The 23644-nt window shown below is 44.1% G+C and overlaps 2 protein-coding genes across 3 annotated transcripts in view; both read left to right on the top strand.

The window, feature by feature from the left end:
• spon1b (spondin 1b) overlaps positions 1-23644 on the top strand; it is a 125320-nt gene that overhangs the window by 45195 nt on the left and 56481 nt on the right. For both annotated transcript variants that reach the window (XM_079500990.1, XM_079500989.1), the window contains exons 7-8: positions 17042-17106; positions 22134-22335. In XM_079500990.1, the coding sequence (XP_079357116.1) occupies positions 17042-17106; positions 22134-22335 (267 nt within the window). The remainder of the gene's footprint in view (positions 1-17041; positions 17107-22133; positions 22336-23644) is intronic.
• Positions 3623-6306, top strand: LOC306923034 (phosphatidylinositol 3-kinase catalytic subunit type 3-like). Its single transcript, XM_079501003.1, is given in 3 exon segments — positions 3623-4226; positions 4228-4426; positions 4429-6306. Coding segments are annotated over 3 exon segments (2451 nt in total). The 5' UTR covers positions 3623-3653; the 3' UTR covers positions 6108-6306.

Genomic DNA, 23644 nt, shown 5'->3' with positions numbered 1-23644 from the left:
CTGTTGAACTGAGACGGTGCACGGTTGTCAACTATAATGACTCAAAATGGAGTCATAACAGTTTATATAATGGGTTGAATGCTCAAATCACATTGGCTGGGGGTTGCAGCCATTATTTCCGTATAACAAGGCACATCCAGTGAAATGGGTTTTATTACCGCTACAAATGGATACGCTTGCAAAGTTTGAGCCCCGAAACTGACTGGTATAATGGTTTGAGTCAGTGGTAAACTGACTGGTATAATGGTTTGAGTCAGTGGTATAACGGACTGGTATAATGGTTTGAGTCAGTGGTGAAACTGACTGGTATAATGGTTTGAGTCAGTGGTAAAATGGGTTTTCTAGTTGCCGTCCAAATGCAGTTGCATGCATAAATTATTATTATTCAAGTATTTTTATTGAAGTTTGAGGACAAACAACAGATACATAACAATTACAAAACAGACACAGGACAAAACAACAACACCAGTACTCAACATTCATGTATAAAATAAAAAAGTCTGAAATACAATGTAAAAAACAGTTGCATGCATAAATGCCAGTTTTACAACCAGCCACATAAAAACAGTAAATGTTTCCATTGCTGTTGTTTTACGTGGGCTACGTAAGCTGGCTGAACGTCAGACATATCACATAGGCTACTCTAGAGTTAGTTTTCCTCTCCTTCAAGGTTTCTGTTAAATCTCATTCACAAGCTTGTTCTTAGAATACCTAACATTGCAATAACATCCACCTGCTCAGTGTCGTTACAGTATGAGCTATTGAGGACCTGAAATGTTTTGACATTTTCATAAAGCTACAATACTACAAGCTTAGAACGTGCCAGAGAACATTTGTACTGTAGGTCTGCTATTTTTGAAAAATCGAAGAACGACTGACATAGAAACATAGCTTTTTCAGAAAACTGTCAGGATGTAGAAGACATTTTTTGAATCTGATCTCAGGTCAAAATGGGTTAAGCAAGTACAAAAAATACACGGGCTGCAATATACAGAGCTCTCTGGGCCTCTAGCAGTCGGGGCGCTACGCAGTTGCGTAGTTTTCGTAGCGCTAATAACCTCCTCTGGCCAGCCTTTCTGGGGGCTCCGTCTAAAGTTGAAATGTTGACGTGAAGCTGACATTATGAGAAGACTGAAAGCTGAAAAGGATTCCAAGTGTGAATTACACTTGATCGGATCCATCCAAACTAATGATATTCATAAGGTGGGCAGCATTGTGTGTATTAGAACTATACTGTAGTCACTCAATGTTTTTGAAGAATGAAAACCCTTTAACCCTCTATTTTTTTCTATTATCCTCCCCTCTGGTCATTTATTTTCATGAATGCCAATGTCGTCCTTGCCAACTGCCAAGGATGACTTTAATGACTTGTGGGGTTTTGTATTGATGCAGTGAGGTCGCTGTCCAGACCAGACCACCATCTGGCAGCGTCTCTATTCCTAGGCAATCGATAAACAGGGAATGGTCCGTCAGGGAAAAGGTTCCCCTCCATCCACTTTCAATGTTAACTGAAAAATGTAAACCCTTTTTTCCCTGATTTTTTACCAGATTGAGTTTCTGATCAAAACAGCGATGTTCATGGCTCAAAATGAATGCGTCGCTGGTTGTGGTTACAAAAATGTACGTTTCGGGTGACTTATAAACAGATTGCAGCTAACATAGCCTAGCCGAATGTACTTCCGGCCATAGGCGCCGGAGGGGGGGTCATTTGGGTCTGAATGCCCCCGCACTATTGGGGGATGCCTTGTATATTTATTTATTTTTCCCGCCCGGCGCTGGTGCATGCTAGCACCGTTTCCATTTTTTCTGCGCAATAGTCGTGTATTGGCTGCATACGTGCAGTAACTGCACGTTATTCAACTCAATCAAGGGCTAATACACAACAATGTGAGTCCCCAAATAAATAAATAAATAATGTCCCCGCACTTTTCACCAACCAGCACATCAGGAGCAATTAGGGGTTCAGTGTCTTGCTCAAGGACACTTCGACCCTAACTCTGGGGGAGCCCGGGTTCGAACTGGCTACCTTGCGGTTACCATCCAGACACTCTACCCCTGAGCCACCGCTGCCCCTGATGCAGACACATGTCTCAGTGCATCCACTCTACCCCTGAGCCACCGCCGCCCCTGATGCAGACACATGTCTCAGTGCATCCATGGCTATCATTCTCCAGGTACCTCTCCCTCTCATTCTTTCATCTGATGATGAAAGGCTTTACTTTGTAGTTGGATTTCGCTTTGGGTCAAGAGTGACATGCAGCACCTGACCCAAGGACTGGCTGCTGATTGGGTCAAGAGTGACATGCAGCACCTGACCCAAGGACTGGCTGCTGACCTTCAATGCACATTTCTGCTCTTTTCTTTTTTTCCCCTTTTTTTTTGATGACGGTTCAAACACACCTGCTCCTTTTCTTTTCCTATCCTCAATGTCCTTAATTGATAAACATTGGTGTTTTACTTGCCATCTGCAATGAATATCAAAAGTTTTGTCCCCTTTTCCATCTTCTAGAACACTGATCCCAAACACTGGGTCCGTGCATGGGTCGGGGCCCATTTGTGGTTCGCGGAAATTCTACAGGTTATATTTTTTGTTTCCTACATTTTTTTATTTTAATTGTGACCAAAGGTCAGTTAACTATGGAATCGAGCTGTGGTGCCCAGGTCTCGTGACATCATGTGACATCATCAGGGATGGAGATGTGGAGACCCTGATGTCATAGTAAATGCGACCTGCTGCCGCAGTTAATCCCATATATGTAGATCCCTGATGTCATCACTATTGGCCAGCAACTCTACATCTGACCTCAAACCCTTAGATCTCCATATATGGATATATTTCAGAACCTGTTCTGACAATCCATATGTTGATCCTTCCCATTCCATCCTTCCTCTTCGATATCTCCCTTTTGACTTATACCTGTCCATTAAAAACTTTCCAAAGCCCCAAAGTTATTAGTGCAGCCGCGCCCGGCAGCCGGCGAAAACTAGAGTTCTCAACAGGCCCGAAAATTAAGGCCCGGCCCTACCTGGGCCCTCATCAAACCTGAAACATTTTCTAAAAACATTCTAAAAACTGCAAACAATTTTCATGATTCTATGATTTATTTTCAGTCATTTCATGAAGATATAAAAGAGAAATCAGTATAAGTAGTGAAATTAGCCGATCTAGATCTGCTATTTTCACTAGTTTGGATCCCGGGGAGACATCAAAATGAGTCACGGGCTAAAACGTTTGGGAACCACTCCTGGAACACAAGATGGCTCCACTCTGCAGGGAAAATCTAAGACAAAGTAAAACAACCAGACAAAACAAAGACAAGGACAGAACAAACCCCACACACTGCCAGATAGCCTATCAAACAGTCTCACTGCAGTTTCATTCTTTTTTATTGACTTGCTGATAGGAGAACTTTGGCCTAAGTATTTCCAGCTTATGTCGCACTGCGGTTAATATTCTATCATTCTGTGTATTTAGACTTTTCAGTTTCTGCTCCTGACGTGCCTCTATTATTTCCAGCTCCCACTCCTTTTGTGCCAATTCAGCTGCTGCCATTGCCTGCTGAACTGCAATGTTTGGGAAGCTCTTACTGTCATTAGACAGTAAAGGCCAAGTTGTTTTCTTGTCTAGAGTCAGTGTTGTTTACCGTCTGAAGATGGACACGGACAAGTTCAACTATGTCTACAGTTGTGACCTGGACATTAATGTTCAACTGAAAATTGGCAGTCTAGAGGGCAAGAGAGAGCAAAAGAGCTACAAGGCGCTGCTTGACGACCCAATGCTACGGTTCTCAGGCCTCTACCAGGAGAACTGCTCAGACCTTTACGTTACCTGTCAGGTGTTTGCCGAGGGCAAGCCCCTCGCACTGCCTGTACGCACCTCCTACAAGGCATTCAGCACACGTTGGAACTGGAATGAGTGGCTGAGGTTGCCTGTGAAGTACCCAGACCTGCCTCAGAGCACCCAGGGTGCCCTCACCGTGTGGGACGTCTATGGACCAGGACGAGCGGTCCCTGTCGGAGGGACTACTGTCACACTCTTTGGAAAATATGGAATGTTCCGTCAAGGAATGCATGACCTGAAAGTGTGGCCAGGAGTGGAGGGGGACGGAGGTGAACCCACCACCACGCCAGGACGCACAAGCAGCAGCCTGTCAGAGGACCAGATGGGCAGACTGGCCAAGCTGACAAAGGCCCATCGCCAGGGACACATGGTGATGGTGGACTGGACCTGATCCACAGATGTGTGATGAGAGATATGTGGAGAACCTTGTGGAGAGTAAGCATCACAAGCTGGCTCGTAGCCTACGTAGTGGCCCCTCAGACCACGACCTGAAGCCCAACGCTGCCACTCGAGACCAGCTCAATATCATTGTGAATTATCCTCCAACCAAGCAGCTGAGCTCTGAGGAACAGGACCTGGTGTGGAAGTTTACCTCACTACACAGGAGAAGGCCCTGACAAAGTTCTTGAAGTGTGTGAACTGGGGCATGCCCCAGGAGGCCAAGCGGGCCTTAGAGCTGCTGGGGAAGTGGAGACCCATGGACGTGGAGGACTCCCTGGAACTGCTCTCCTCTCAGTTCACTAACACCACCGTCAGACGCTATGCTGTGGCACGCCTGGAGCAGGCTGACGATGAGGACCTACTGATGTACCTTCTGCAGCTGGTTCAGGCCCTTAAATATGAGAACTTCAGTGACATCCAGGGGGCCCTGGAGCCAGGCAGTAAGAGAGACAGCCAAGGCCTCGGAGAGAGCTCCACACTGGGGGACCTGGACAGCTCCCAGATCCTGTCAGGGCCGTCTGTGTCCTCCCCTGCTTCCCAGAAAGGCAAAGAAGCATCAGATGGTGAAAACCTAGAGCAAGACCTATGCACCTTCCTTATCTCTCGTGCTTGCAAGAACTCCACTCTAGCCAACTACCTGTATTGGTATGTAATAGTGGAGTGCGAGGACCAGGACACACAGCAGAGAGATCCAAAGACTCATGAGATGTACATCAACGTCATGAGAAGATTCAGCCAGGCGCTGCTGAAGGGTGATAAGTGTGTGAGGGTGATGCATTCTCTGCTGGCCTCCCAGCAGACCTTTGTGGACAGACTGGTGCAGCTGATGAAGGCTGTGCAGAGAGAGAGTGGCAACCGCAAGAAGAAGACTGAGCGCCTCCAGGCGTTGCTAGCAGACAATGAGAAGGTGAACCTGTCTGAGATCGAGCCCATCCCTCTGCCTCTGGAACCACAGGTCCGGATCAGAGGCATCATCCCAGAAACGGCCACCCTTTTCAAGAGTGCTCTGATGCCAGCTAAGCTGATCTTCAAGGCAGAGGATGGAGCGATGTATCCAGTCATCTTTAAACATGGAGATGACCGTAGACAGGACCAGCTCATTCTCCAGATCATCTCCCTCATGGATAAGCTGCTGAGGAAAGAAAACCTTGACCTGAAGCTAACTCCATACAAAGTCCTAGCCACCAGCACCAAGCATGGATTTATGCAGTTTGTCCAGTCTGTTCCTGTAGCCGAGGTTCTGGCAACAGAGGGCAATATTCAGAGCTTCTTCAGGAAACACGCGCCCAGTGACAAAGGTCCCTATGGCATCAGTTCTGAGGTGATGGATACATACGTCAAGAGTTGTGCTGGTTACTGTGTCATCACATACATCCTGGGAGTTGGAGATAGACACTTGGACAATCTACTACTCACTAAGACTGGGAAGCTGTTCCACATCGACTTTGGCTACATCCTGGGCTGCGACCCCAAGCCCCTGCCTCCGCCCATGAAGCTGAGCAAGGAGATGGTGGAGGGAATGGGAGGCATGCAGAGTGAACAGTACCAGGAGTTCAGGAAGCAATGCTATACTGCCTTCCTGCACCTCAGGAGGTACTCCAACTTGATCCTGAATCTGTTCTCTCTCATGGTGGATGCCAATATTCCTGACATTGCCCTTGAGCCTGACAAGACTGTTAAGAAGGTGCTGGACAAGTTTCGTCTGGACCTGTCAGACGAGGAGGCGGTACACTACATGCAGAGTCTGATCGATGAGAGCGTGGGCGCTCTGTTTGCTGCTGTCGTCGAGCAGATCCACAAGTTTGCCCAGTACTGGCGCAGATGAGTAGGACAGAGTCTGGACTGGAAAGATGGATTTCAGTACGGTTACCGTACAAACGAGTCATATGGCTCTCCGCTGTTCCTGCACATGCCAGGTGTGTGAGAGGTAGAAGCCACCATGACGCCAAGAATGCACTGCCAACCTCTCTACTGCAATACAGATAAACAAGGACTTGGACCGCCTTGGTTTGCTCCTGTAAATATATTGTATATTAATTATTAAATTCTTTATTAAAAGAGTCCAGTGTAACTTTGAGGGTCCAAAGGCTAGACTGTCCCCAAAGGCAACAGCGCCCTCCTCTGGCCAGGAAGAGTATCTGTAGGGTCACTTATGGAAAACAACACTTCATACTCAAGATAGTGCTTAAATGGTTCGTTACATGCCTTGTTAAACATTTATGCTTGTGGAGAAAACAAACAGAAGAGAGAATACTATTAATCTAATTTCACTTATTATGCATATGTTGTTTAAGCTGTCTCTGCCTGCCAACACATCCAGTGTTTTCCATCATAATGAAAAACACTCTTTGTGTTTTGTTAGGATTTGTTCTTTTCAAAATGGACTCTTGGATATTCAAAAAAAATAACAAACTAGAAAGGTCCAGTTCATAATTGTAGGCATTTGTTTTACAAAACCCTGCACACTTTGGAAGTCAGTCAATCGGAATGGAATATGAATTTTTTTATTAACACTGATTTATCTTGATCATATAGACCCAAAAGTGTGTGTGACTTGAGATATGAGATGAGAGGATTTGTAAGAGTAGTATAGTAAATGTGTTTTTAAAAGAATACGCAAATTGGCAGATCTCAAATCTCTAGGCACAAATGGGCAGGGCCTATATGGGGAGGTGTGCGTGCGTGCGTGCGTGCGTGCGTGCGTGCGTGCGTGCGTGCTTGCGGGCGTGCGTGCGCTCACCTACTTATGAAAGTTGGTGCAAATAGGTAGGCTATATTTAGATAAAATAGACATCACCCACAGGCTGTGTTGCAAAGGCAAGAATTGTGAATTTGTATTCATTAACTGTGCTCAATAATTGCTAAGACGTGTGTCCACACCTGCTGTTTTTGTTGACAGCTGGTAGTTATATTTAGCCATGTCTTTCCATTAATAATGACCAATTTACTGTACATCATGGCTCTCCAATTGTGCATAAAGTTAAGTATTAAAAAAAATAATAATAATCTTGATTATGGCATACAGCTCATGAAAATCAAAAAATCCGATCTGAAAATATTAGAGACGACTAAAAAATATTTGTTTTAATCGAGAAAGTATATTAATGTATGCAGTCAATTCTTGGTCTGGGCTACTTTTGAACAAATTATTTCATCAATGGCGTGTGGCATGGAGGTGATAAGCCTGTGGCACTGTTGAGGTGTTATGGAAGCCCAGATTTGCAGCCGTATTGTCTTATGTCAGGCCAGTTGGCTGGTCAGTTAAGCACAAATAATTTCTTCAAAAGTAGCCCAGACCAAGTATTGACTGCAACATCAATATACTTTTCAGATGGTCGACATTTCTCGTTTAAAAAAACATTGTTTTAGTGGTCTTGTAAAATATTCTAATATTTTGAGACAGGATTTTTTTATTTTCATGAGCTGTATGGCATAATCATCAAGATTAAAACAAAAGGTTTTAAATAATTCACTTTATACACAATGAATTGAGAACATACAGTATGGAAGTAAATGTACTTAGTTACTTTCCATCACTGCCATCAGGTGACTTGACATTGGTGTCTTTGTAATGAGGTGGTTAATTTCATGAGGAGCAAACGCAAACCTCTTGATGTTCTACACTGCGAACAAATGAGTAGACTACGACTACCCTGACAAATCTAAGCTGTTAGTTACACTCTTATGAATCGCACTCGATGGATCCATTTCTTTCTCCTACCTGCCTTCTTTCTTCATACCACTTTAACCTTAACGCCTTCCATCGTGACAACCTCTCCTTATCTTCCACGTACTTCTCCTTTGATCAACAGTCTGTGGAGGATGAGACCTGGACCTTCACCTTGCTCATTATTGATATGTGAGTGGTGTGTTTACACCACATCGCTGGCTGCGGCTCAATGCGAGTACTGTCCCTCTTCATTACAGAGCTTGGATGCAGTTATATTTCAGGGCAGTACAATGTCACTGTAAACAATTACTATATCAACATAACCAATCATGTCTTGTGACAAGATAATTATAGTCCAGATACCCAGGAACGAACCAAAGAAGTCCACAGGAGCTTGTATTCTAGAGTTACATACCATACTGTACATGCTGTTTCATCATTGTAATGAATATTTTCCAAGGCTACATGTATGCTTTGATAAACTCTGTTGTCTGTGGGCTGGCTTTGTACAGAGAATGCTTGGCTAGCACATAATCAATATCAGAAATGTATACGGTACAGTACTGTATGGCTATTATGAAGCCCCTTTAAAGCTTGTAATGCAAGGATACGTACAATTTGCTGTGAAGGACCATGATTGGTGAGGTTTATGTTTGGTCCTTTACACACCGACTGCCATGGAGGGAGAGCGCGAAGAGGATTCCATGCTTGCGTCTAGGGAATAAACCAGAAATGGTTGGTCCGTCAGGGTTCCCCCCTCGTTAACTTGATCGATAGCTGAAATCTTACGTAACACCCTTTTATCTCGGATTCTAATCAAAACAAGCTTTATTTACGTCCGATTCTGATTGCGTCGCTGGTCGCGGTCTGTGATAGGATTGCTTATCTGTGAGCTAACTTCCAGTTAAGGCCCAGGGTAATTTATGCCCCTTGAATAAGACACCTCACTTTAAAATACCCATGGCATAAATGAATGGACAGAGACTGAAACAATCGTGGCATGCAGTCAATGTCTTAGTAACAACTTTTGAGTATGGGAAATGGTGGAAAGTGGAAACAAAATTTCCAAAATGTATAACATTATTCATGAGAATGCAAGAATAAGCTACCTGGCCAGAGGATGTGTGTCACTGTGTCTTATATGGATTCGCTCCACGCCTGATCTGCATAATTATGCCATTTTTAAAAAAAAAGCTTGTTGGTTGTTTGTGAGAGAGAAAGGAACTTTTGTTTGTACATTGCCTTGTGATTATGTTCTCTCCTAATACATTGGTCATTCTGACTCATTCATGTTACCTCTGGACACCTCTGGGTGTCTATTGTTTCCTGGGTTTTTAATAAGAAATAGATGTATTACCTTGGAGCTGCTTGGAGCTACTGTATTTGCCGACATTTCTCAAATGTGCCTTTTTTTTCTTTTTTTCTTTTTACGTTAGTTGATTTCGTCATTTAAAATGATCTGTTGCTTTAATTTATCCATTTGTAACTTAAATTAATTATTTTACACTGTAATATCAGTTCCCTCAGACTTCACCAGTGTCACTGCGTGGCCCTCGGCGGGCCCCTGGGGCCAGCTAAACTATCCACTGCTGTCAGCAATGTGTTACTGACAGGTCAGAGGTCTTGATGGAACTCATCTGCCCTGGCTGTATTACCCGCCACCCCTCCCACTTCGCCCGTCTTTCCCTCTTTCTCTGTCCAAACATCCCCTCCGGCTCATCTCATCCATTTAACAGGAGCTCTGGGAGGCGCTTAGCACTTGGTTTTCTCCCTTTCTTTCTTTTTCTTTCTCTCTCTCGCCTCCTCGCCCTCCATCCTCTAAACAGTCCTTGCAGACTCTTTCTTCGTTCGTTCCAGCGGCCATAAACACAAATCCCTGTGAAGAGTAACTTTATTCCCAGGGCAGAACCAGGGGCATGGAATTCATCACTAGCTTTGACTGAGCGACCGCCCAGCTCGGCCCGAGGGCAAAGCAATTACTGGACTTTCACTCACACTCTGACCCCCCCACCTCCTTTTCTACCCTCTCCATTCCACTCTACTGCTATACTCCCTGTCACGCCACCCCCTCCATCTCGCTGCTCCAGCTATTATTTCTCACTGTTACACCCAAATCTTCTCTTCTCTTCTCTTCTCTTCTCTTCTCTTCTCTTCTCTTCTCTTCTCTTCTCTTCTCTTCTCTTCTCTTCTCTTCTCTTCTCTTCTCTTCTCTTCTCTTCTCTTCTCTTCTCTTCTCTTCTCCTCCACCAGGCCGAAGGCATGGGGAGAGAGGATGTTTTGCACTCCATCCGTCTGTGTCCGTCTGTCCGCCCGTCCGTCCGTCCGTCTGTTACCAGCTAATCTCTGGCACCGTTAACCCGGTCGATGCCAAATTTTGTACACACATGAACCTCTGCCCCAAAATTTCCAGAACGGCCTGTTATAGCGCCACCAGGAGGCCGACGTTAGAAGAACACATGACTATCTCTATAGTCATGTGTTCAAGACGGATCTGTCCGATATTTCAGATTCCATCCTAATTGACTAACAAGTTTGCAGGATTGGCCAGTTTTGAACAAAAAGCCTCAAATCATGAACGGAGTGTGCAATTTACGTGAAATCTTTGACGGACTTTCCTACTAGGCTGAGGAATATATCGCACCCTTTTCACATTGGCCTGTTATAGCGCCACCAACAGGTGGATTTTTGCAAAACACATTTTTGGAACAAAATGCCTCAAATCATCCAATTGCCATCCAAGGCGTTTAGGAAATGTCACCCTTTTCACATTGGCCTATTATAGCGCCACCAGGAGGCCCATGGGCCGACCCATGGGCCGACTGGCCGACCCATGAGCCACCGGCCGACCCATGCGGCCGACCCATGGGCCAAACGGCCGGTAAATTCACCTCGCTCCTTCTGGAAACCTGGCAGTAAATTAGTTAATTGCAGTTTTTTTATATTTCTGCAAGAGAATTCTGACGAGACAAAGCACAGCAGTCAGCGATCCATGCTGACTAATGTGACACATTACATCTGACACTGGTGTGATGGATTACCTGAGCCTCAGGTTAATGTGCGCAAACACACACACACACACACACACACACACACACACACACACACACACACACACACACACACACACACACACAAGGAGGCAGGCTCCTGTGTACTCCCTGACAAACAAATACAAGTGATTATCGATACCTACAGTGTGCATACGTGCGTATGGTTGCACATAGGAGAAGATGTGCCAAGCATACACATACTGTATGCATATATACAGCATGGATAAAAAGAATGTATGTGACATAATGTTCTGCACGGACAAAGTGAACAGTTAATAACAGTTAATTAAGACACACATTATTCCATGATAATCTTCATGAATTTCCATTCATGAAGAGAATTCTGACAAGACAAAGCACAGCAGTCAGTGATCCATGCTGCTGACTAATGTGACAGTGTTTCCCCAGGTGAATATGTCACACATTACATCTGACACTGGTGTGATGGATTACCTGAGCCTCGGGTTAATGTGCGCATGCACACACACACACACGCACGCACGCACGCACACGCACGCACATTACGACAACGCAATGTAATCTAATTTAACATGCATACTATAGGCTAAACAGAACACCCGTCACCATTATTGTCTACATTATGTACTGTACCCCTACACTGGCGCACTGGCACTCACTCACTATATATATATATATATATATATATATATATATATATATAATAAACGGCCATAAAAGGGACAAGGACTAACGATACAGAGGTCTCCATTATGCATAAAAGGGACACAGGTAGCCAGTACAGGGTCACAGACACAACACAAACCATGTATTATTATCACACACAGTACAGTATATGGGCAAATCAATCAATCAATCAACTTTATTGTCACAACACAATTACAGGTTACAGTGAGGTGAAACTCTTGTTTACGCAGGCTTCCACCTTTGCATCTCAGGGAGCAAAAAGAAAATAATTGGCAGTAAAGAGTGGAAAACAAGATGAGCACAAAAAGCCTTAGAAAGCAACATTTTAAAATCAGTACCTTCTAATTAAAGAGGTCTTAAATTGGTGTTTGGTACTGTAGATGTGTACGGTCTGCGTAGTGGCCCACCTTCTAGTCATTGCACCTTCCCAAAAATGACGATGTCTGGTGAGGAATCCAGTTGCCTGGAATTAATACTCGGACACAACAAATGTCCCGATGTATGGGTTCTCAATGGTGTTCCACTATACGGGCAGCACTGGGCCCAGCAGAGCAACACTTCCTGTTAGTGCTACGGGTAATTTAGTAAGAGAGTGGCGACACTAACGTTGACTCCCATTGTAACAATGGAATGCGGAAGTGCTCATTCTATCTCAATGGGATAGTTCCAGCCATAGGAGCAATGTTTGGAACTATAGCCCATAGGCACCCGCTTTGCGGCGAGATCAAAGCGTGTCGCTATACTCTCCTACTCTTCCTGTTAGCGCTACGGGCAGCACTGCGCCCAGCAGAGCAACACTTCCTGTTAGCGCTACGGGCAGCACTGCGCCCAGCAGAGCAACACTTCCTGTTAGCACTACGGGCAGCACTGCGCCCAGCAGAGCAACTCTTCCTGTTAGCGCTACGGGCAGCACTGTGCCCAGCAGAGCAACACTTCCTGTTAGCGCTACGGGCAGCACTGCGCCCAGCAGAGCAACACTTCCTGTTAGCGCTACGGGCAGCACTGCGCCCAGCAGAGCAACACTTCCTGTTAGCGCTACGGGCAGCACTGCGCCCAGCAGAGCAACACTTCCTGTTAGCGCTACGGGCAGCACTGTGCCCAGCAGAGCAACACTTCCTGTTAGCGCTACGGGCAGCACTGCGCCCAGCAGAGCAACACTTCCTGTTAGCGCTACGGGCAGCACTGTGCCCAGCAGAGCAACACTTCCTGTTAGCGCTACGGGCAGCACTGCGCCCAGCAGAGCAACACTTCCTGTTAGCGCTACGGGCAGCACTGCGCCCAGCAGAGCAACACTTCCTGTTAGCGCTAAGGGCGGCACTGCGCCCAGCAGAGCAACACTTCCTGTTAGCGCTACGGGCAGCACTGCGCCCAGCAGAGCAACACTTCCTGTTAGCGCTACGGGCAGCACTGCGCCCAGCAGAGCAACACTTCCTGTTAGCGCTACGGGCAGCACTGCGCCAGTAGAGCTACACTTCCTGTTAGCGCTACGGGCAGCACTGCGTGTGCGTCGGTGACACGTTGCTGTGGAGGCAGTGTGATTTTCACTTACCTGGTGTGAGAAATGTCTTGAAAGCTGTCACTGTCAAATTCAAGTGATTTGCGCACTGCACACTATTAATAGAAAGGTTTGTTTTATTGGGCATATTGTTTTTGAATACATCGACTATGATGTTGTAGTGGCTGATTCAATTTCATCCTACGTATACAACATTGTCGCGCTCCGAAAATAGCGCATATACAGGCTGTAAATTTGTGTAATTTAGTGTAAATTAAGCATACTAATGCACAAAGTGTTGGATTTATTGAGCTGCTGAGCTATGGTATGAAAAAACATATATTATAATAATAGAACATTTAGACAGCACAGCCAATTAACCGGTTGAAATCAAAACAAATTAAAATATCACACTCCAATGTGTTGCTCTGCAGTGGGGATAGGATGCGTATGATGTTGTTATAGAATGACATAAACTGATATTTTGCTCATCACAGTTACAACAATCAGCCTGAGGGGAGTGTATAATTGAGCACATTATACTGAAGGGTTTTTGCTTCATAACCATGTCATCTATTATACATTTGAGAAGTTGTACCCAACCCAGGAAAAGGGACCCAAAGTCAACAGCTGTCAAATTCCGCAATTTCCTTCCCATATTGAGCTGCAACGTAACTCTAGGATGAGCCGCCCAAAGGGCGGCGAAATTCTAGTAGACTACAATTGGCGTGTGTGTGTGTGTGTGTGTGCGTGTGCGTGTGCGTGTGCGTGTGCGTGTGTGTGTGTGTGTGTGTGTGTGTGTGTGTCCGTGCGTGTGTGCGCGTGCGTGCGTGCGTGCCATTCGTCTTTGATCCATATATATTATATATATTCTATACCTATTATATTTTATCTATATCTCCCCAAGTTACAGTGGTGTAGCTCATCCATCCATCTGCGTATGTGTAATTGTAATCGCATTTAGACATTAGAAACTCTTTCCCCCAAAGTCTACAGGCTCATTAGCCTTCATTAGGATGGGTGTAGAAAGACAATGATGTGTGGGCCACGTCCCTCCAGGCACAACTTTATTCCAAAGTGATGGAGTGAAACGAGGGTAGAGCTGAGATCAGTGAGGGATTTGGACACCTCTCTCTCTCTGTCTGTCTCTATATATGTCTCTCTCTCTCTCTCTCGATTTAACTGTGCGTGTCTTTCTGACTTGGTCTGTCTGCCTCTCAATCTTCTCGTATCTCACTTGTGTCTCACGCTCCAGACAATCTGAGATATCCGCCGGTGTTATTGCTGAAACTGTGCGGAAACAATTTGGGGAGATTTAAAAGATAACTGAATGCAGAACCAATAAGACTTTAGGGCGGTCCTTCATGATGGCACGGTGATAGGATTTGAAGCAGTCGACCGACGGCATAGGTTTGTTAGCAACTACATCTCTCTCTCTCTCTCTGTATCTCACTGGCAGATGCAGTAAAGGTGGCCTTACACTAGCCGATTTTTTTTCAATCTGAAATCTGATAGCACCACGCACTACAGGATAATTGGAGCGGGGCAGAGCAAATATCAAACATTCTTCATGTTGATCGGGCCGATCCCGATCGCGCTTTGAGCGGTCATGCACCCCCCGACCGTCAAAAATGCCCGATTATCGGCTAGTGTAAGGCCACCTTAACAGGTGACTTCATTTCACTGACTCTAGGATCTTAAACCACATACAGTATCATCAACGTACTGTTGATTGGTACTTAATTGTTGTTTGCCTCTCTTTCCACGCAGGAGTGTACGTAGTTTGCTGTAGTATTCCATTGTCGGCTGCTGCGGATGTTTTACACCCCGCAGAGAATGAGAGAAAAACACACTAACGACCAAATATTCTCTCTAGTATGAAGGAGTATTGCCACAGTGGAATCCAATTACTGTACCAGGAACACTGAGGGGTGTGTGCGCGTGTGCGTGCGTGCGTGCGTGCGTGCGTGCGTGCGTGCGTGCGTGCGTGCGTGCGTGCGTGCGTGCGCGCGTGCACGCGAGCCACGCTGTACGTTGGACATGTTACTATGCTCGAACTAGATTGTTCCTCTCCTCCCTCCTAACCTTTTCAGCTTCCCATCGCTCCTCTCTTCTAACCTTTTCAGATTCTCACTCTTATCATCTACAACACATCACTCCCGCAGCACAGCATGCTCCTGTCTTCTCTGTCCCAACCTGCCCGCCCCGCTCCGTGCGTGCGGTTCCTCCGAAGTTATGTCCTCCCCTACTCTTTTCTCGTTCTCATCAACTTTCCGCATCCGCGTTCCTCTCCCCCGCTGCGCCTCCCCCCAGCGCGCCCCGTCCCCCGTCCTGCCGTCTCCGTGATCTTCATTAAATCTTTTCGTTTTGTCTGTTCTGCCTCCGTCCATATCTCTCCCTTGCTTTTTCAGCGTGTGCCCATTCTTCAATTTGTCCTCCCCTCATCCCTTTCTTTCACTCCCTTTTTGATGCGGACGTGTGCCTATCATTTTTCTTCCTCGTTCCTAACCTTTGTTTCATCTCCATCTCTTGTTGTTATGTCGTCCCTCGCTCTCTCTCCTCTCACTCTATCTGCTCCCTTGCCTTCCTCTTCCATCTCTTCTTGATGGAACAACAGATTATGTCCTGAAGCATTCAGGAAAATGTATTGATGCAAATCAAGCAAAAGTGTGTGTGTGCGTGCGTGCGTGCGTGCGTGCGTGCGTGCGTGCGTGCGTGCGTGCGTGCGTGCGTGCGTGCGTGCGTGCGTGCGTGCGTGCGTGCGACCATCAAATGTTTTGTCTTTGTTGTATGTTGTTTTTCAGTCTCTTATCTGCCAGTTTTGTGTGTGTGTGACTGTGTGTGTGGGGGCTTCATTTATTTAGAAAAGGGCTATATTCAGACTGTTCAATAGAATCAATTCTAATCAGATCTTTTGCGGAATTCATCATTTTACCACCCTGCTATTGGAGCAAATAATTACTGTACTTCCACGGCATTCTTATATAAAGTCTTGTGTGCCTGTACATTAACACTTTGACTTCTAAACACGACTTGCCTGAGTTAATTAATTGTAGAATAGCTTCACTGCGATTCACGAGTTGCCCGAGTTATGTTTTAATTGTTTAATACACGTTTATAATCAGTTTTAAGTCATACGGGCAATCCACCGGACAGAATGGGATATGAGACGTGTTTTTCATCGCAAAAAGGTCCGTCGTGCAAAGGCTTATGGGAAATTGAGTCCCTATTGTTTATAATGCCGTTGCAGGAAGCCATGCGCTGTCCCGTCTGTTGTTGTGACCTCTATGGAATACTTTTCTACACTACAACAAGCGATTACACCGTTTTAAAGTGGATTTTCATGACAAGCAACTCAGCGATCGGTGCAGTGGCTGTTCAAAGGTAACTTAAAAATAGCAGGGAGGCTTGAAACACTGCAGTTTAATCAACGCAGTCTAAGTGTTAACATGAGGCAGATACAATGGAGTGGCTTACGTGTGTGTGCGGTTTGAGAGCTGGGTTCTCTTTTGGAGAGACACACGGCCATTATGACACAGAAACTGTATATCTTGATAATGGATATAATTTCCCTGCATGCGCTCTCTGGCTTTTGAAAAGTAGTAACACTTTGGTGTCCTGTAATTACAGTGATCACCCTGTGTCATGGCAATGGCTCATTTTGGGCCCTTTAATTACCCCTGTCTTCTTTATCGCATTGATGTACATTTCTTGATTTTCTTCTCTTCTTTTTTCTCTCACACTATAACTATCTCTCTGTCTCTCTCTCTCTCTCTCTCTCTCTCTCTCTCTCTCTCTCTCTCTCTCTCTCTCTCTCTCTCTCTCTCTCTCTCTCTCTCTCTCTCTCTCTCTCTCTCTCTCTCTCTCTCTCTCTGCAGGGAGAGGAAGTGCTGACGGTCATTAAAACCAAGGCCCAGTGGCCAGCGTGGCAGCCACTCAACCTGTGAGTATCGTTCAGTGACACTTGGACTTACAAACTTAAGTGGACGATTAATTGTCACACAAATAGTTTAATTGTTTTTTTGGCCTTGAACATGGGAACAGAATACAAATGTAATTTCTTTTAGGTTTTTTTAGGCTTCATAATTTGCACTGGGCAGATATGACCAATAACTTGAATGTCAACTTGAATAACTTGACAACGACACATTTAATGTGTCGTTGTCTAATGTAAATCTCAAAGCAAGATGTATAAGCAATGAGATTTTGTAAAATCTGATGTGTTTATGCTAGTTGTTTTCCTTCTGGTCCCAGTCAGAGATCATCAAACAAAGAATAGTCACACTCAGAGGCGTGAAAGACACCTATGATGAAAACAAAGGAAATGCAACCCCCCGCTATGCATGATGGGATAGGTGTCTGTAGAACTCTCTGTGAATGAGATAAATACTCTTTAAGAGTTTTAACGACAACTTCAGTTCTATAAGCTGTAGAACTGTAACCAATTAACCAATACATATGATTCCATGCTTTCAAAGAAAAAAACCCACAATGACTGTCATTCTAATAAAAGTATAGTCACATTTTGCCTTTCAATAATTGAAAGGCAACACACCAGACTAGACTAGAGTGACATACATTAGGATATTTGCTATTGTGATATGGCATAAGTGTTATAAAATATAAAGATCGGTATCGTTATGTCTTAAAATCAAATGATCGGAATCGGATCGGGAGCAAAAACACGTGATCGGGACATCCCTAACGGAGATTATTGATATCAAAACCGATCGCATCGGTCCCGGTGGGACGTCATCGAAAATGTTCCCCCCCATTTTTGCCGACGAGACCGAAAATCTTAAAGCGTGAATAACTCTTGATCTAAATCATTCCGTCCAAATCTAAGCAAAGATCATGTGTTAGACAGCCCATCGCGGTCCCGTCGCTAGTCGCGTTAGAATTAATCATACCTCCCGTTGTTGTCGATCGCATCGGGAGTGTTTTGGCTACATCAAGCTACTTCAGCTACATCCGGTATAGAACCTGGTCCGTCGCTAAATGTGCTCCGCTGCTATAAATCGCTGGGCGCTCTGATTTAATGGATTAAATAACCCTGGGCGTTCGGGGTGTTAACTCTCACCTATATTTGTATTCTCTTGTACAATAGTTGTGAACAATCATTTGCATTCTAATCAAACAGTGAATAAATTATAACTTTAGGATTAACTTGTGCAACACCTTCCTCTTTGTAATTCTATAATGCGGGACGTTGTTTGAATATTCATATACGGTGTGAAAAGGACCCTATAACCCCAACTATGAAGTTCTGTAGATATGAATAAATTACTGATTCATCATGTTTTCTTTCCCTCTCTTGCATATACCACACACACACAAACACACACACACACACACACACACACACACACACACACACACACACACACACACACACACACACACACATTTTAGTTCTTTATTGAATCCACAAATTACAATAAATTTGACAAGGAAACAAATATGACGGGGTCGACAACTAATGTTCACTCAAGGATACACATGGCACCTCCTCCTCCACACAGACAAACTTCCTATAACAGCCGAAACAGAACAGTATTTGGCAAGTTGTTTGGCTTTGCTCTTTGTCATGCCAGCTATTCTTAGGCCACTCATGGTCAGTTTATGCACATGGCCCAGATCGAATATCAGTATGGCAAATCTACATCGATACCCCAGGTTTGTTATAATTCCAAGTAATGGTTGATACTTAGAATGTTTATCTTGGAATGCCTGGTCCATGTACAAGTCAAAGACACAGCCCACCTCCAGAATCAGGACCTCCTTGTGACTGGTGTCAACAAAAACAACATCAGGTGTATTTGGAAGACATCGCATGCACAACTAAACTAATCTGGTAACACTTTTGTATGTTTATACATTGATGCACATATTTTCGAACTGCATCAGACACTAGTTCAACAATTTAGTAGTGGCGAGCAATATACAGATTTTTGTATGCACTACATCCATTTGTTATGTGTGCGATGGATTCTAGGTGTTGTTCAGAATCATGATGGTTTATACAGAGTGGAGTGTGGGTGTCGGGATACCAGATTGACAGATTGTACTTGGTTGGTAATACTTGCAGTCTTGCTTTGATGGTGAATTTTAAAACATCCTGCCCAATAGCAGCATTTTTGTACATCGAATGTGATCAGCTGAATCAACACAGGCCAGCTTTCCCTGCAGTCGAAGTCCACGCCAATGTTGTTTGACTTCAGTCTGTTTTGTACTAAGCAGAACCCTTCTTGCCGTTTCTTCCTGTAGTCTAGTGTCCCCTCCATGGTGGGTGAGGGTAGCCTCCACTACCACACTGGAGTCTGTAATTAATCCATCAGAGATGGGCACATTTCCAGTTCCATCATCACTTTAAATTCACCTCCGCTTCCATACAGTGCCCTATGCAGAACAATCATGGATTTCCCCCTTCTTTATTAGACGAGGCATTCTCTATATGGAAGCGTAAGGGCATTAAGACCTTCTGGGATTTATACTCTGAGGGCACCTTTTCCAGTTTCACCTCCCTGAGCTCCAGATACTCCATACCTCAATCTCACACCTTCAGATATTTCCAAATTAGACACTACATCTCCTCCAAGTTTACTGGTTTCCCTGTGCTACCCACCACTCAGCCCTGGGATGATTTACTAATTCTGATATCTCAACAGAAGGCAGTTATTTCCCATGAGTTATACTCTAACATCATGTCACTTGATAAACACTCCACCAATAAAACTAAAACAGCTTGGGAACAGGAACTGGTTATTGCACTAACTCAGAAATGGTGGGATGGGGCAAGACAAGGTTAGCTCCACCACCTCTTGTGCTCGTCTCGGTTTAATCCAATTTAAGAGTCCATTACTCTAAAGCGAGACTGTCCACTATAGAGCGTTGCAGTCCCGCCCCCTACCAGAGCCCAGGAAATTATTCTCCGTTAATTTTCCTCATAGACATTTCAAAAAGTATTTATTTAAAGACGTTTACGCCGCGGACAAAGCCAACTCTTGTCGTGACAAATCATGACAATAAACAAAAAAAATTGGGCCGAACAAATAATTAGAAAGAAGAAAAAAACGGCAGGTTACAACACTTCTTTTGTTGTTTTTCTTCTTTGTAATTATTTGTTTGGTACAAAATATTGTGTTTGTTGTCATGAGTTGTCACGACTCCAGTTGGCTTTGTCCGCGGCGTAACCGTCTTTAAATAAATACTTTTTGAAATGTCTATGGGAAAAATGCATTGGGTATCATTTCCTGGGCCTGGCATCGTCATGAAGGGGGGACTGCGACGCTCTATATACCCAAACATTACAGATGAGTTTGACAGATGCCATGTTTCCCCATGCAACCTTAGTCACATGTTTTTTTTACTGCCCCAAACTACGCTTATACTGGGATTCAATTTTTAAATCCCTCTCCGAGGTGCTCGGAGTGGATATACAGCCATGTCCCCTACTGGCCATCTTCGGCACTCCTGCTGAGTCTCTGCATCTGGACTCTGGACCTCATGAAAACAGACATCGTGGCTTTCACATCCTTACTAGCCAGACGCAGGATTCTCCTGCACTGGAAGGCTGCCCAGCCACCTTTCTTTTCCCAATGGCTAAATGACTTAATGCACTTCCTCCAACTCGAGAAAATTAAATATTCACTCAGGGGCTCCAACAGTAAATTTGTTCTAAAAATGGAATCCATTCATACAGTACTTAATTCATGGCAGGAGGAAAAAATATTTTTCTTCTCCCTTATATAGGCGAGATACTGTATTTTGTGACCATCTGCTGCTGGTATGAACAATAAAAAACTATAAAAAAAAGAAATAATTATAAAAAGAGATGGGCACATTTTCGTAGTTTTTTGCCCATTTTAGCTGGACTCAGAGGTTGTTGAGATCTGGCCAATCAGACCAGACCCCGAAGCTTCTGTGACAGTTGGACTAACAGCAGGGCTGTCACCATTACAAACTTAAGTTGACGATTAATTGTGTAGTTTAATTGTGTTTTTGGCCTTGAACATGGGAACAGAATACAAATGTAATTTCTGTTAGTTTTTTTTAGGCTTCATAATTTGCACTGGGCAGATATGACCAATAACTTGAACATACAAAGAAATCACTGACACATTTAATAATTCTATACTTTCCCAAAGATTAGAAAATAGCGGAAATAGCTGATCTGCTTGTAGATCTGCTATTCCAGCTTTTTCTTTTTTTGAAAACGATATATTACACAAACATAATTGCGATTATGTGAGATCTGTAAGTGTAAATCAGTGGTGTTGAATTCTCAATTATGATGATGTTACACCCTTTTAAAGGCTCATACATACTCTAGTTTTTGGTGATAAGCTATCACCTAAAACGGTGATAACCTATCACCAAAAACTGGAGTATGTATGAGCCTTAACTCTCAACGATATTTGTATTCTCTTGTACAATAATTTGCATTCTAATCAAACAGTGAATTAATTATAACTTTAGGATTAACTTGTGCAACACCTTCCTCTTTGTAATTCTATAATGCGGGACATTGTTTGAATATTCATATACGGTGTGAAAAGGACCCTATAACCCCAACTATGAAGTACTGTAGATATGAATCAATTACTGATTCATCATGTTTTCTTTCCCTCTCTTGCATATACCACACACAACACAACACAACACAACACAACACAACACAACACAACACAACACAACACATATGATATCATTAATCTCCGTCCTATTTATCAATCTCCGACTTGGGCAACTGACCGTGAACTTGAACTTGACGGTGATCTCCGGCTGGGGCCCTTAAACTGTTAATCATCTGTGTGCCATAATTTATAGGGTGACGTGACGTTGTGGCCGAACATCACGCCGTCAACCGTTTCTGTGACAACCTCTACCGTCACCATTTCTTCTGTACCCCCAACCCGCTACCATCACCATTTGTTCTGTACCCCCAACCCCCACCGCTACCGTCACCAGACGGGCGGCTCCCTCTGCAGAGTTCTCTGTGGACCGTAGCCGTCACTTGATGTCCTTCCTCACCATGCTGGGGCCCAGCCCTGACTGGAACGTGGGGCTGTCCGGAGAGGATCTTTGTACCAAGGAATGTGGCTGGGTCCAGCGTCTGGAGACAGAACTCATACCCTGGGACGCAGGGACAGACAGTGGCGTCACATATGAGGTACTGTATTTCCATTTTACCTGCTGTGAGCTCAGAGATCAGACTGTCGCTCTCTAGCGGTAAGAACTGCCCCCTAAAATCAGTGTGTTACTCTTGATGCCGAAGAGCTGGTCTCGGCAGTAAAACAATTCTGAAAACTTGGACTTGGACATGCTAATTATAGGTTATAACCCAGATAATGGTGATGGTAAAAAGTAAGCAATACAGTTCTGTTAAGAATGTATTGTTGCAATATTTTTAGTTAAGTAAAAGGACCACTTCACCACTTTTCAACCTACCTTCATATAATTGGTCCTCACTAATGTTCATGATAAAATGCCATGAGACACAGACTAGAAAGAGACAGAGTAGAGACAGAGTAGAAAACAATGGTGGAATTTTATCGTGAACATTAGTAAGGACCAATTATATGAAGATAAGTCAGTGTTTAATTATGAACAATTAAACATAGAATTTAATTTTGATTTTGTATTAAAGAAAAGTTACAGGAATCTTTGTAAAACAAAACAAAAAATGGAATCTGCTAAGAATATTGCAATCGGTGCATCACTAATGGTAAGCGTTAAACCACATACTGTACTCTGGTAAATAGGCACACATGCCATATTATATTACATGTAAATCATATTATGTTTGTTGGGTTTGAGTGCCTGGCTCACAATGATGGTGCCAAGGGCATCTGTATACACAATATTAGCTGCATATTTCCCTTTAACCCTAGAACACTAAACCTAACTTTTGTCAAACCATCACTAAAGGAATCGCATTACATTGTTATCAGGGAATATATTACATTGGGTAAAATATACCCCGGGGTATATTTTACCCAATGTAATATATTCCCTGATAACATTTCTCATTAAAATATATACATGGCAACTTGAGGTACTCTTCTTTAATATTTCATCATGACTGGTGTATGGGATTTTACTCCATCACTAAAAGCAGGTGAAATTGACCCGAACACCTGCCTGTAGAAAAAAAATCACACCCGTGTGAACTGAGTGGTGTAAGGTCTTATATAGCCTGATCAGCTGTGGTCTGACGTAATGTCTGACGTAATGAAATCACACCCGGGTGAACTGGGTGACCGTAGCAACCATGCTCATTTTTTGAGCACAGACAGACAGACAGACAGACTAACAAAGCCAGTTGTAGGAGTGGTTTACACCACTCAAAAACAGGGATGTGGGCAGGGAAACAAACATACCTTCTATGATGTCACTGTATCGGACCCATCCACAGATCAGACATCAGCAACATTATGAAAATGACAAAAATATAATTGTCCGGGTGAATCTGGGTTTAG

The sequence above is a fragment of the Electrona antarctica genome, assembly GCF_951216825.1.
Source record: "Electrona antarctica genome assembly, chromosome: 5".
Lineage (NCBI taxonomy): Eukaryota > Metazoa > Chordata > Actinopteri > Myctophiformes > Myctophidae > Electrona > Electrona antarctica.
Note: the sequence above shows the minus strand (reverse complement) of the source record. Positions and strands in the feature narration are given on the sequence as shown.